The 16,098-nt window shown below is 40.7% G+C and overlaps 1 protein-coding gene across 1 annotated transcript in view; it reads left to right on the plus strand.

The window, feature by feature from the left end:
* The window catches only part of apba1a (amyloid beta (A4) precursor protein-binding, family A, member 1a), a 66,828-nt gene that overhangs the window by 34,169 nt on the left and 16,561 nt on the right, over positions 1 to 16,098 (plus strand). The window contains exons 2-5 of the mRNA XM_030416922.1: positions 2,611 to 4,228; positions 9,554 to 9,676; positions 9,772 to 9,811; positions 10,310 to 10,455. Coding sequence (XP_030272782.1) covers positions 2,708 to 4,228; positions 9,554 to 9,676; positions 9,772 to 9,811; positions 10,310 to 10,455 — 1,830 coding nt within the window. The 5' untranslated portion in view covers positions 2,611 to 2,707. The remainder of the gene's footprint in view (positions 1 to 2,610; positions 4,229 to 9,553; positions 9,677 to 9,771; positions 9,812 to 10,309; positions 10,456 to 16,098) is intronic.

Consider the following 16,098-nt stretch of genomic DNA (forward strand, 5'->3'; position numbering starts at 1 on the left):
CTATGGTACTAAGAAGCCCATTTAGAATTTGTCCAAGAATAGGTTAGTTCTGCATCAGTTTCTCCATGAAACATAACATATAATGTTTACAATATATATAATGGAACAATAAACCTTTATGCTCTGCTGCACTAGAATCAGCAGTGGCTGCTTCATCTGAGTTTGACCCCACAACAGTCGCTCAGCCCAGCAGTCCAATGATGCCTTTGATGGTGAGTGAGTGATGTAGACACTGGTTGGCTGTTTTGGTTTATTAGTGACCCACTACCTATTTGTTGAGTGGTTCATTGAAAATGTATTTGCAATCAGAGGTGTAATAACGTGTTGCGAATCAGTGAAATGAGAATAAGACAACTAATTATACATAATTACATAATAATACTCTGACTTGTTAAGTCGTTAATCGTAAAAAAGGAAACAAATTGGGTGTATTACACCAGGCACCGTCAAGAATACTGAAAAACAAGAAAATTGAAAGTGGCAATGGATGGGGTAGAGGGGCCCACACCGATATTCTTTCAGGGGGCCCAGAATTCCTAGCAACTGCCCTGCTCAGTTTAGGTGCTTTTCCATCACAACTGAGTCCTTCATAGTTCCTACTCAGCGGGGGCGACGTCGTCATATCATGGCGGCTACAGTTGCGTCATATCGTTCTCTTTTTTCTCTCCTCTGGTCAGCTCCAAACTCACTCGCCTGCACCGCGATTACGGACCACAGCGTAGTTTTCCACACAGCAGCCATTTAACTCATGTCAGAATAACCACAGTCTCACAGATCATGTTGGCGCTGCAATCTGTTATTTCACTGATACTGAAAACATTAGATTTTGTCTTAAAAAAGTATTTTTCCATTTGTTGTATTTGCCGTTTCTGTGCGTACTTTGAAATTGAATCCTGGCGGCGCCACTGTGTTGAGTAAGAGGAGACATGGCTAAACGCACTCATGTCCTTTTTATTTCTTTAGAGTGAGAAATGAGGGCAGAAATCCTCCAGAAATTTTGCCTCAAAATTAACATTGCGGCTTATGGGGGAGCTGCTGGAGTTCTTGTCGCTCTCGGGCTCTAAATTGAAAACTGTAAGTCCGAAATAAGACCATCAGCTGAAAGCCAACAAGATTTCCTACATTTCTATACATTGTCTATGTGTAGTAAAAGATTTGGGATCAAAATCAAGCTGAAGAAAATTTTTTCTCCAGTTTTTGAAGCTGCTCTCCACTCTAGCTGACGCAATACACACCCGTTATAAAATGAGAAGACGGGCTAAAACCCCTTAAAACTAAAATTGTGATTATTTCAAAACCGTAAAAGATTTAAGAAAAACTCAATACATGACCAATAGTTCAAGATGTTTTGACTCTTTTAGAGTTGGAATGGTGTCTCTAGCTCACAGCATGAGGGACAAGAAGAGGTTGAAAGGTGATGAGTTTTGCAGAGGATTTTAAGATTTTCCCATTTACTTCAATGTTACATTTTTTGGGAAAAAGCTGAATTTCAGAAAAAGTTGAAAGGTTAAAAAGCTGAAAAGTACAAGGCCTAAAGAGCTTAAAAAGCTGAACATTTTAATCATTGAACTGTTTCTATAACTGAACGTATGCTGAAGTTGTAGCAGAATGAAATTTGGAGAAAAAAAAAACTAAGGATGAATGGGAAAAATTTTGCTGAAAAAGCTGAATATTTCCAAAATTACAAAAGGTAGAAAAGAGAAAAAGAGCCTTTAGCATTCACACTAATTACATCATTTCGCCGGACGCTTTTCCCAAAAAGGGTTTTTTTTGGCTCCTGAGGCCATAAGGCCCTGAGTTGGGGGGTGGAGATTATCAACTTGTGATGGCCCAATGTATGGGATAACAGGAAATAATAGTGAAAAAAAGGTAGCAAAAAACATCCTGAGGGGTGGACCTGGCTCCAGGCCTATTACAATCAACACATCATCATCAACACATTTGTATGTTTTCACTGAAGATGTATATTCCTCAAGACTGAAGTTGTTCTCCTGAGTGGCAGCATCTCTGAACATTTGCCAGTCTGTGCACACAAAACAGTCCTGTAGTGCTACTGTAGCTTCATCTGTCCACACTTTGACAGTTCTAACTGATGGTTTGATCCTCTTTATCAGATTGGAGTCAGTAGAAATATTATTTGTTAGGCTAAAGTGGGTAGGTGCATAGGTGGGCTTTGTAGCCACCAGGAATAATTTGTATTCACATGGTCCAGGATATTTCTTCCTCTGGTGGGGATGTGGACACATGTTGATAGAATTTAGTCTGAGGTTCTGATGACATCACACAATTCCTGCACTGATTTTTTTAGATTGCATCTGGGGAAATGTACACAGCAACAATAAAAACACTGGTTAAGTGTACAGATTATATGGTCCATAACCTGTTATTGTCTGGTTAGCAGCCAAGCTAGGATTGCTATTGTTGCTGTGTAGTACTAGCCTGCCAGCTACAGTAATTTGCTATTCAACCCTGTGCATAGTCAGTATGTCACCACCTTTTTTTATCGCTGTTTTTTGTTTTTGGTGCAAAATATTTCTCTTTTTTTCTCAATTTCTTCTTACCTGTACTGACATTTTATTCCCTTCTCTTCTGCTTTCAATGTCTTTCCAGCTTCTTTTGCCCTGACCTCATACATGCACATGCACTGGCTGACACTGACAAACTCCTAAACCTATCCCTGACACCAACCCAAACCAACCAGACCCAGATGGCCATGAACCCCGAGGAGACAGAGCTTGGCCAGGAAGTGATGGAGGAGACCGATGCCGCTCCTTGCCACCACCACAACAACCACAATAGTCGGTCCCACAGCCACAGCAACCAGGAAAAGAGATATAGACACTGTGAAGCCCCTGCTGGAGGAAGTGCTGGCGGTCGAGCCAGGCCACCACAGCAGCGCAGGCCACAGGAGGAGCAAGACATGGAGCTACAGCATGGAGCCCAGTCTCCACAGCCACAGCTGCCCCAGCCCATTCCAAGACCTGCGGTGACACGATACCGCAGACAAGGGGACAGCGAGGCCCGGATCAGAGCTCAGCAGCAGAGGCACAGACAGAGACAGCAGAGAGAGGCAGAGAGAGCACAACAGTTAGCACAACAACAGGAGAAACAGCACCATACAGTGAGGAGCCAAGAAGATGAACGAGAGAGGGATGATTCAGTGCTGGCCCGCTCAGCGAGCACTGAGAGTGGCTTCCACACCCATACTGACCGGGCTGAGGGGGATGATGGTCTAGTGATGATGTCTCTGGAGCCTGAGGGGCAGCCAGAGCTGGAGGACGAAGCAGGGAACTATGGAGTTCAGCTAAGGCCCGAGGCGGAGGGGTACACTGAGAGTGCCGAGGCTGAGCAGCAACATCTCCAATCACATCCCAACTATCCTCCTCAGCCCCCGCCCTTACCACATGACCCTCTGCCAGATATCCAAAATCCCCAGATACAGGCCGAAGCAGAAGAGATGCTGAATGCTGGCTACTCAAACTACGTCTACACCGAGCCCCTCAGCCACATTGGGGGACGGCCCAACATCTTGGCTGGTCAGAGCTTGGACAGTTTAGATGCTGGACTTGTGGATGAAGCCTACTCTGAGCCATATGATATTTACTCACTCTCTGAGCATGTTTACGAGGAAATCGGTGATGCCCTTCCATCAGTTTCCCCCTCATCTGCTGCCAACACAGCTGAGGACACAGGGTCTCTCCAACAGAGGAGGGCCGGGTTTCAGCTGTTGGAGGGCCGGGTGGGAGGTGGAGACTACCATCAGCAGGAGGCAGTGGGCTCCCGCCTGCGCCACTACGATGAGCGTTCAGATGGTGAATCTGACAGCCCAGAGAAGGAGGCTGAGTTTGCTCCGTACCCACGTGCTGACAGCTGTGACCAGGAGGAGGACATTGATAGCATCGTAGCTGAGGTCAAAGAAAGCCTCAGCTCTCAGAGTCTTCATTGTGCTGCTGAAGGCACCATAGATGAAGAAAATGAATTACCACAGGATGAAGGAAAGCCCCAGCCTGAGCTCCAATCGGAGCCAGAAGCATTGAGGAACAGTCAGGAGAAGAGGGACGCCATATCCCTAGCCATCAAGGACATTAAGGAGGCCATAGAGGAGGTTAAGAACAGAACAGTGAGATCTCCCTACACGCCTGATGAGCCCAAGGAGCCCATTTGGGTAATGAGACAGGACCTGAGCCCCACTGCAGAGTGTGACCTGCAGCCAACACTGGGGGGCGATGTAAGTACTGCAGCTCTGACTATTATTGATCAACTTGTATCAGGTAACATGGCTGTTCTTTAAGTCAGTTGTTGTGTGCATATGAATATGTTACTTTTTGCACAATTAATATTTAAAGTCAACGCAGGCCAGACATATCCAGTAATATCCTTGCTCAGAGTCTGAATGTCTCAGACACAATAACAAGCTGTGATAAAGTGAGCTGAAAGGGTACACTGGCACACCAATACAACAAATTGCAGCTTAGAGGCTGTCTCAGGAGACAGCAGGGAGTGGTAAAAGAACTCCTGGGGTCAGATTTATAAACAATGTCTATGCACAAAAAGCATGCATACGCCTTTTCCCACACATAAACCGATATTCATAAAGGAAGAATGTGCGGTAAGAGCGGATGTACCTCACACATACTTCAGGTATACACCAGTTTTTCTAGAGATATCTGCAGGTGAAATGATGAGCTAGACATGCATTATAACGTGAGAGATGTAAGATTACAGTGAACTAGAGACCATCTTACCATGAGATCACACCAGCCTCAGCACCAATCAGCATGTTTAGGTTCCAACTCATGCTTACTTAGTATTGATTCATATATTATTACATCAGTACTCAGTACACATGGGACAGACCACACCAATCTCTGAACTCAGATTTCATTTTTATCCAAACTGCACACCTCAAGTTACATGATGGCCAGTTTCACTGATTGTGTCATTTATAAACTTAATTTAAAATGTTTAAGTGATGAATCTGTTCATTATGTTGTTTACATTCGAGCCATAACTTTGATGTTCATGAATGATCTTTAACTGTGAAATGCTTTGTAAAGCCTGTTTCAATATGAGCTCTATAGATTAATCATTGCTCATCCTTCTGATGTTCGATAATGATGGTTGAAATATTACCATCATAATGGTTTACAGGTACACATGTGGGCACAGCACTATAAATAGCAACAGTGTGTTGCTGTGTACACTGCATTACGCGTCTTATCTTTAGTAAAGTGGGCGGAAGTACTGATATACAAACGGATCTAAAGGGGGAATTCTACATCTGTCTGGGATGAATGCAGGATTAGAAATTAAGCTTGCGCATGTGCACCTGTTTCCACAATGATTTGAGATTTATAAACCAAAATCAGGACTACATACAGTTTTATATAAACCTCAGGATTGAAATGGTCCCTTCAGAAATCTTCTCAGTGACGGTCCCTGCATCAAGTGGAACCATAGTGCTGCCCCTCAAATTACATTACATTATACTGCTGTATTCGTCATGATAATACAAACATTGTTCTCTGCCTGCTTAGAAATCCCCCCCCCCCCCTAAAATGATTTACTGAGTGAGGGTGTGGGAGAAAGGTAAAGGGCAAGACAAGCTAAGCTAAATAATTCAGTGAGGATCCAATAACACAATGACTGGTTTTGTTTTCCTGTTTACATCAGCATGACCAGGACGCTTGGGTTGGTTTGGTAACACTTCTTCTCTAAACTTACTTCATATTGAGATTAATGCGTACACAACACAGTGTAAATTACTTTGATGAATAAATATGATATGACGATATGATGCCACCCTGTCATCAGAGCAGATCCAGGTTAACAAACTGACCCAACCTGTTGATTCCATGACGAATCCTGTCACATAATCCGGAGTGTCACCTGACCAGCTGACTCGCACTCTGTAGACTCTGGTGTTGCATTTAACATTGTACTGCCACTCTGAACACCAGCTTATCTGGGGGATTGGTTGAGGTTCTGTTGGGTTTGTGCATTCACCAGAAGCCATGGAAAACTTTTGGATGTATCAAGTAGAAAAGCTTGAGCTTGAAGAACAAGTCAGGCAGAGGCAGCAGACTGAGCGACATGATGAAGATGAGGTGGGGTCAGTTTGAAGAGTTTAAGTTGATGTTTCCATCAGTGTGGAAGCGATGGTTTGTGTTTGTAGCATTGGTGGAATCAAGTGTCTCAACTTGTGTGTTTATAAGAGCATATTTCTAATTGTTTTGTTCCATCTTTTGGAAATAAGAGATATAATTGTCAGATGTTTTAACAATTAACCATTTGTGATCACGCATCAATCATCTTAATATCTCGGTACAAGAAATGGTGTCTCATGACCATAACATAATGTTTATGTCTGCTGACTGTACTCATAAGTTTTGGCATTGTTGGACTTTTCTGTTCTGAGATGCCTCTTTCTCTCTCAGCAGAGAAAAATAACTTAAAGATGAAACCCCTTTGGATGATCCACTATGTGGAGAAGTCTGTCGTCTTGTGACAGTGAAATTGATGTATTGAGATCCTTTACCTCAGTTAAATAACACCACACTGTAAAACTTTTTTATTATTGTTATTTATTTATAGTGCATGGAAGTGGAATGGAAGCTTTATATTGTAGTGTTGTTTACTTGATAACAATTCAACAAAATCTATTGGTAGTCATATCTTTTTTACAATCTCAAACTGAGAAGTAACTAATTTAAAATGATAAATGTAGGAGAGTCGAAACTATTATATTTACCTCTGAAATCTAGAGGAGTTCATGTACTGTAGTTGAGATGAATATGTCACGACCTTATAGATGAATTCATCATTATGTCCCTTCCAAATAGATGTGTAGGGAAATAGATTTTAAAGATATATCATGTATATATCATACATTTTGTTGCTTGTGTACTTGCATTTTCCCCAAATATTTCCAACAATGTTCAAACCCAGAGAAATGTTTGTTTAATTAAGGTGATGGTGCATTTTATTTTATTGCGATGAGGAAGAAAGTCAGCTAGGAGGGCTAAACATAATTTGACATTACCTCTATTTATCCTGATTCAATGGTTATCAATGCATATTTATATAATATCTTCATAGTATTGTATAACATACAATATGGCAACAGTCATCTTAACATATACACTATTATGTTGAAACCTATTTTACGACAAATAAACCTGCTTAAATGTTACAGTGAAAAAGTAGAAGAGTGAAACAGTTTGTAAAAAAAAACAAAAGTCCTTTCTGGACAACAGCTGAAGAGGAACGGGACAAGGGTTGAGAGAGAACATGGATGACATGCACCAAAGGTCCACAGGCTGAATCTGAACCCTGGGCTGATGTGCATGACAACTGAGCTACTAAGGCATAACCAATGGTGGTGTTTTACATATATCACACCAGTGTTTAAAGTGATGTAGGATCAGTTAGCTGGGAATCATTTGGGGGAAAGAATCAGGTTTGACAAGAGAGAACAAAGTTGTCCGTGCAGTGTTTCATTTTACAAGAGATTTGTGGAGTTTTGACAAAATGATAAACTGTTTTTGGGAACCAGTTTTGGGAATTGAGCCATAGTTTCAAGAAATGTATTTTAAGTTTAAGTTTAGAAAAACTGTAATTGGAAATGAACAAGCCTGTTTTGCACACCTTTACTGTATGCCATGGCTAATATGGCTATATATCACTACACAAACTGTGAAATCTCATTGTTGTTGCAACATGTGAATAAGTGAAGACAGCATTCACCGGAAGTTATTCATATTCACGTCAGACTAGTGATAACTTCCATTTCGCCAACAACGACAGTTAAAACCTTGTATAGATTTTTTTTAAAAAATCCTTAAAAGTCTTCACTACATAGACTATATGAGTCTTGACAGGCATGGATGAAAACTGCATCTGACTGCCGGCAAGGCAACCGTGAGGTGGTAATTCTAGTTCATGTTTTTCACACTCTGTCGGTATCTATCTATACAAATACTTTCAGTTGTATCCATGTATCCAGGTTTTAAATCTGCTGCATGTTACTGTTGAATTTTTAAAGTCCTCTTTCAGTATTCAGATGGAGACAGAAATCTCCCAGCATGGAGCGATGTGAGCAGGGGGAAGCAAGAAGAGTGTGTTTTGAACCATTCCATTCCATGATAAAAAATCAAGGAGTTGAACAAAATGGAGAAGATAGATTAGAACAGCCTAGTATAACAGAGATAAAGCCTCCAGTTTGTCTATGCTGTAGTCTACTAGATTCCTGCTGGTCTATGTTTCTGTGTTAAGGACATGTGGGAGCCTCTGTCCCACAGAGGTGAAGTGTTGTGATGTTTTGCCTCTGAGCTGCCATCTGTCCTGTCGAGGTATCGGTGTACCCTTTCAGCTCACCTCATCACAGTTTGTGTGTTTGTGTTTCTGCTGTCCGACACGTTCAGACTCCGAGCGAGATCAGATGAGTTGTGTTGTGTTACTAATGCTGTTGGCGTCGACGGTGTGGAGTGCCTGCTTTGATGTGAGTGGTCTTGTCTTTCTGCCCTTTGTTGGCTTTTAATAGGCTCTCAGTGTTCTTTCACACTTGCACACAATTTGCACAAAAAGGGTGCGTGCACAATTGATAACCTTTGTTCTGAGTTCACATCATTTTGACAAGCATCAAATTAAACTTTTTTTCCCCTTTAGGCTTTCCAAAATGTCATTGTGTCATGTCAGTTGATTTATATTTAGCTGTTAGACCATCAATTAAAAAACCTGAGCCTGAGCAAAAGAGGCATCCTTTGCAGACATCTAGCTTCTATTCATTTAACTTATGTATTGCTGTTGGGTCAACAGTGGCACCTGCTAATGCCAGAAGATTATATACAAGGCATACCTGCATGGCTCACATTGTACTCTTCAGTGCTAAGATGCTCCCTGCCCTGCAGCAAAGGACCACAGACCTGTTCCTCAGTGAAAAGGAGGAACAGATCTGGTCCTGTTATGGTAATGTACATATAGTGTAGTATGAACTGACATTTGAAGTCATAGCCGCATGATATAGCTTCACATTTGTAATGACCAGCCTGCAGTAAGAAAGCTCACCTCTTCATCTAGACAGGGTACAAAGGAAAGTTAAACAATGAGAATGGATTATGCTGCGTCGCATAATTTGACAAAAAAACTGAACTAAGACTCCAGTGCACATCCGGATACAAGGATTGACTCCACTGTATTAACAATTTACCTCAATAACAAGAAGGGGCAAACTACGTGTTTAGCATGTTGCTAAACGCATCAGAATCAGTCAAGTGTGCCTTTGAATAATCAGGTGCTGTTCACATTCCACAATACAAGTGCACTTCAAAAATCATTTAACAAATTTAGAACAATAAAAGGCAAAAGTAACCACAATACAAAACAATAATAAACATTCCATTTTAATTTCCATAAGAGAATGAGACAGATCATTTTTGGGTGGTTTATTTTGTGTTTATTTGGCAACGCTTGTTACATTTGTGTTAAAGTGGTGTTCTGACTGAAAGATCTCAAGTAACAGATTGTATTCTGCTTTTTGTTACTCTCCCTGCAGTCTCTTGGTTCAGGCTCGCCGTCTCCTCCAGGAGCAGAGTCATCCACTCCTCCAGGAGCAGAGTCATCCAGCAGACATCTGTTGCAGGATGACAGCTTTGAATCCTCTCCCTCTAGTAAAGAGGTGTGCTCAGCATTTTACTTTTCAGTATTTTCACTGCGTTATGTAACTTTTGCACACCAAGTTGAAATAATGTATTCTACTCTCTTTTTTAATAGTCCAGGAAAAGCCTTGCATCCTTCCCCACATATGTAGAAGGTGAGTGCTTCATCCTCGGGTGCTATGAAGCGCCTCCCCAGGGAAAATAAAAGTTGTGGGTGTTGCGGTTATTTTAGCTAACTTCCTGTCCATTTTGAAGTTAGCACTCCTCTTTATGTCATCAGGTGAACGTACAGCAGTAATCACCGGTCATAGCGGCAAACAGAAGGATGCTGCTCTCTGCACATACGTACATTCTCTGGTGTGATTGTTTAAAGTAGGCAGGGATACCAGAAAATGTGTTTTTTCTTTTATTGAATGGGAGGGGAGGATAGACTTAGATTACTGACCAAACACTATAACAGTGATTATTGTTGGAATACAGAGCTATTTAATACTTATTTTAATAAAAAATATGTCACATACAGCAGTTGTAAGTTCACCTCATTCTCCCAACTGGTAACTATCAACTGTTGTCACTAAATATAGATTAGTACAGTTTATTAATCTCAAAGTGGGAGGGGGAAAATGTGAGACTGAATCCCTCCCTCCCTCCAGTCCCAGGCCCATGTGACCCAGAGGACCTGATTGATGGGATCATCTTCGCAGCCAACTACCTGGGCTCCACCCAGCTGCTGTCAGATAAGACACCATCCAAGAACATCCGAATGATGCAGGCACAGGAGGCTGTCAGCCGCATCAAGGTGAAAGCACAAGTATACACTTATTCACAGTCCTGTAGTGTCGGCAGATGCTGGTCTGAAGTTAGCAGATTTACAGTATTAGACCTGTTGTCTGTCTGTCTTATGTACAGTAGTATGTAAACATATTCAAAACAATGTCTTTGCCATGATTTTAAATTTATTCTTGATAATACATTTGATGGTAAACATTTTTGTGACATTTCATATTACACATTTGTAATGTGTACATATTTCCATATGGGTAAGCCATGATAGATTTTATGCTAATTAGCATAAACTTAAAAATAAAAGTACATTTTCAATCAACACGAAATTGGGTACACAGTCTTGTGGGACTAGGATACACATTCCTATTCAAATGAGCAAGATCGGTCAAAAGAACATGGCCACTATCTCAAATAAGCTTTGGCCTGATCCCTTCAGGCCCAGGTTAGGGATATGTCTACCAAAGCATTTTCTGCCCCAACCATATACGGTGCCACAAATGCCACCAAATCCCATTCACTGCTGCTTAGACTTAGACTTAACTATCCCAAGGGTAAATTCTCTTTCATAGCTTGCGGCTTCAGTTTTGACTGATTGGAGCTCATCTCTCTAGGTGACAGAGCCATGTTAACCCTTGCACATTTAAATACAGTTAGATTGTATACGTGTCTGCCATTTACACTACAAAGAGTGACTTTTAATTGGTTAGTGTATAAACTGATATAAACTAATGCCTGATATTTAGAATGTGCATCTTCTAACAGAGTTGACTCAGTGAAGGGCTATGGATAAATACTGTTGTTATTGTAGTGGTGATGTGTTCGTCTGTGACTGTTTCACCCCCCTCACTCCTGTCCTGTCACATGACCAGGGTCCTCCTGTCCTCAGTGCACCCACCCTCCAACCGATTCTGTCATTAGCTCAATGTTGCAGCATTTTTCAGCCTGTGTTAAACACCCATCACATTCAGCTATTCACACACACACACACACACACAGACACTGGTATAGAGCCAGTCCTACTAATTTAGTCGTCGTCTTCTGCTTGCAATATTATGGAGACAACATAAAGACATCTGTGTCAAAAACGTGTTTAACTTGCGTTTTAATTTTTTCCTTGCAAGTATATGTAAAAAAGCTTCTCTTACAGGCCTTCAGATGATATGCAGATTAACTCATGTCCACAATCGGCATTATTGAAAGATCTTAAGTAATCTCTTGGTCATTATATTTGATATTTAGTTATGTTCATATTGTTAAGGTGTATTACCCCAGATTGGCTGAAATTACAGAAATGACTTTCATTTGTAAGGGAACATAAATTACAGAGGGTGTTCTTGAAAGATGAATTAGACATGTTCTTCATGGAGACCGTCAACCAGCAGTGGATTTGCAACATCACTGCTGCATGTGCCATATTGCACCATACATGCAAGATGCAAAAAATTTATAATAATAAAGTGTGACTGGTTAGAGCTAACAAGGATATGTCTCACTGGTTAGCCAAACTAGTTTCAATGGCTTCATTTCAGTCATCTGAGCTTGACAGTCTTTGCTAAGCAAATATCCACCAAATACGTCAGTTACATCCAAAAACCCTCTTCCTATTACATCATTCACTTTTGACTTATCACTTTCATTTTAAAAACACATCAGTGAGATCACCTCTGCCACATTACCAGATCTTGCCCCGCGGAAGAACAATTCTCATCCGTGCATTGATCTCTTCCAGACTCCTCTTTTGTAAGACACCATTCTTATATCTTTCCCCACTCCATAACAAAAAAGTCGGAAGTGCAGCCATTTGAATTTGCTATTAAGCAAAACATTTTAACACATACCACAAATTATTTTCTCACCTCACTAGCTCCCCATTCCATTGAGGTCCGACTACAAATTGCTGCTGATTACCTACCGAACTCTTCATGGATTACTTCAAATTTCTCCGGCTCTACATTCCCAACTTCACACTCAGATTAGAGGATGCGGTTATCTAACTATCCTGAAGTTTAATAAGAACTCCACAGAGCATTTTCAATTCAAGCTCCACGATCTGTGGAATAATTTACCACATTACCTCAGAGAGGCAAACACCAAAGACACCTTTATACTGAGACTGAAGCATCTATTTTCACCAGCTTACAGTTGAATAATTAAACTCTGACTGTAAAACCCATACCTTCCTAAAATTGTTTTCTTCTCTGTTTTGATCTTTTTTTTCTGTATTTTGTGTTTTATGTGTAACAGTCTATTTGTGAACTGCATGTAATTGTATTTGATTTAATTTGGATATACTTATTTACAAGTATATGCAATATTGCAAATATATTATAGGTAAATATCAATGTTTTATTTTAGATAGATATTTATTGGCATCATATTGTTGCATTTATAGCTTAGACAACTTAGATAACTTATGATATGATATGTGATATATGTTAAACTTCAACTGCAACCGTCAGAAAACTAAAGGCTTGTGTTGTGATTAATAGTTAAGAAGTGGAAGGCAAATTACCAAATAGTTCCACAGTCCAAAACAACTAATGAAATAATTCACCTTGCAAAGGTCATCTCAGTGTGGTATCAGTTTCTCCCGGGAGAGTTATATCAATGTTCCCCCTGTATGACATTAACTGTGACACTCCTAAACATGTCCATATCTACCAACCAATATACTTTCAAATTATGTTTTGACACTGATTTCTAAAATGTCCAATTAAAGTGACATTTTGAAATTCTTTCAGAAGGCACAGGTTTTCTGATTGAGTGGGTTGACTAACTTGATGGACTTTGAACACTCTTTGAATATGTCATCCTCAAACATCTCTGTGCAAGTGAATGTCATCAGAAAGAAGACTGTGCTGTACAGAGCATTGAGAGTCAGTGTCTCACTCTGTCCTTAAGCCAAACCCACAGAGACCCCTGCTGGTAGAGGACAGCTCATGCAAAAAGACTCGGCTTTTGTCATACCTATTCTATGGTGACATGTCAAAAGGCTGTCAAAAGCACGTATCATTTTATATTGAACAGAGAATGAACACTCCAGTGTGTGTTCACTGAAACTGGGCTACGATGGCAGGAATGTTCTACTGCCAGATAGTGGCCTGAAGAGATAAACTCCCCGATTCTGCTGAGGGCCAGTCAGAGGATGACAGGGCTCCTCCCTGTAGCTTCTCAGCCTGCCCTCCATGTTAATTTTGAGATAGTAATCTGGGAACATCCAGACTGACTGCTGTAAACTGGATTGTTCAGCACACTAAGCATTGTGATAATCCAATGAAACACCACCTCTCCACACATTTACTATGTGTAAGTTACTAAATGAATCATGACCCTGCAGCTGCACAGCCACCTAGTGCAGGCTAATTATGGCAGAGTGTTAGCATTTTCTGCTGTGTGCTGGTCCGTTCATTTCTACCAAATACTCAAACATCGCACCAGTATGATATACAGGTGAAACTTGAAAAATGTAAGTGTCATGCAAAAGTTCATTTATTTCAGTAATTCAACTTAAAAGGTGAAACTAATATATTATATAGACTCATTACATGCAAAGTGAGATATTTCAAGCCTTTATTTGTGATAATTTTGATGATTATTGCTTACAGTTTATGAAAACCCCGATTTCAAAATCTCAGAAAATTAGAAAATTACATGAAATCAATAAAAAAGGATTTTAGATACAGAAATGTCGGCCCTCTGAAAAGTATAATGATGCATATGTACTCAGTACTTGTTTGTGCCCCTTTTGCATGAATTACTGCCTTAATGCCGCGTGGCACTGCTTAGTTATTATGGAAGACAAGGATGCTTCAATGGCGGCCTTCAGCTCTTTTGCATTGTTTGGTCCCATGTCTCTCATCTTTCTCTTGGCAATGCCCCATAGATTCTCTATGGGGTTCAGGTCAGACGAGTTTGCTGTCCAATCAAGCACAGTAATCCCATGGTCATTGAACCAGGTTTTGGTACTTTTGGCAGGGTGGGCAGGTGCCAAGTCTTGCTGGAAAATGAAGTCAGCATCTCCAGAAAGCTTGTCTGCTAAAGGAAGCATGAAGTGCTCTATAATGTCCTAGTAGATGGCTGCATTGACTCTGGACTTAATAAAGCACAGTGGACCAACACCAGCAGATGACATGGCTCCCCAAATCAACACAGACTGTGGAAACTTCACACTGGACTTCAAGCATCTTGGATTGTGTGCCTCTCCATTCTTCCTCCAGACTCTGGGACCTTGGTTTCCAAATGAGATGCAGCATTTGCTCTCATCAGAAAAGAGGACTTTGGACCACTGTGCAACAGACCAGTTCTTTTTTTCTTTAGCCCAGGTAAGATGCTTCTGACATTGCTGGTTGTTCAGGAGCAGCTTGACAAGAGGAGTACGACATTTGAAGCCCATGTTCAGGATCAGTCTGCGTGTGGTGGGTCTTGATGCGCTGACTCCAGCCTCAATCCACTCCTTGTGAAGCTCCCCCAAACCTTTGAACGGCCTTTTCCTGGCAATCCTCTCCAAGCTGCGGTCATCCCTGCTGCTTGTGCTCCTTTTTCTTCTACACTTTTCCCTTCCACTTAACTTTCTATTAATGTTCTTCGATACAGCACTTTGAGAACATCCAACTTCTTTTGCAGTTACCCTTTTCAGGATTTCCCTGCTTATGGAGGGTGTCAATTATGGTTTTCTGCATAACTGTCAGGTCAGCAGTCTTCCCCATGATTGTGAATTCTACTGAACTGGACTGAGAGACCATTTAAAGGCTCAGGAACCATTTGCAGGTGTTTTGGAATAATAAGCTGATTAGAGTGTGACACTTTGAGCCTACAATAATGAACCTTTTCACAATATTCAAATTTTCTGAGATTTTGAATTTGGGGTTTTCATAAGCTGTAAGCCATAACCATCAGCGGTTTGAAATATCTCACTTTGCATGTAATGAGTCTATATAATGTATTAGTTTCACCATTTAAGTTGAATTACTGAAATAAATGAACCTTTGCACGATATTCTAATTTTTCAAGTTTCCCCTGTATAGGACCAAATGTGGTGCATCATTCATCATGAATTTGGCATGAGTTATGTTTTAGCCTCTGCTGGGCTGGATGTGTCTGACTACATGGACCCTGTATTCATCAAGCATATTAAAATTACTTCTAGGAATTGTGCTGAAAGCTTACATGTAGTCCTGCTCAGAGCAGTACTGTGAGTTAGTGATGAAGCTTCCTACAGTGACTTTCAGCAGCAGAAGGACTTTTCCTCTGCATTATTGTCAAAATGCTAGTTAAGAATGCAAGGGGCTGGTGGATATGCTTCACTCACCAGCAGTTAAATCAAATGTTTTTTGTTGAGGTTCTGGTATGATTTGAAGATTCACTAGCCAATGGACAAAAACGTTAATTTTGCACCTTGCTTCTAGGAGAGACTGTGATGTAACTGTCTTACAACCCTGCAAAGGAGAAATTACAACTAGTAGACAGCAGTTTAAAGTTCAGTAGCACCCACTTTTAGCCTTTATCATTATGGGCATGTATGACTGTTTACAATGTAGTAGCATAAATATGACCCTGAACTTAACAAATAATTAAAATCTTGCAATGAAATGTACTTAAACAAACTGAAGGCAATCTTTGGGAAACGGAGTGGGTTAAACAATAAGGATATGCACAA

This window comes from Sparus aurata, chromosome 5 (genome assembly GCF_900880675.1).
Source record: "Sparus aurata chromosome 5, fSpaAur1.1, whole genome shotgun sequence".
Lineage (NCBI taxonomy): Eukaryota > Metazoa > Chordata > Actinopteri > Spariformes > Sparidae > Sparus > Sparus aurata.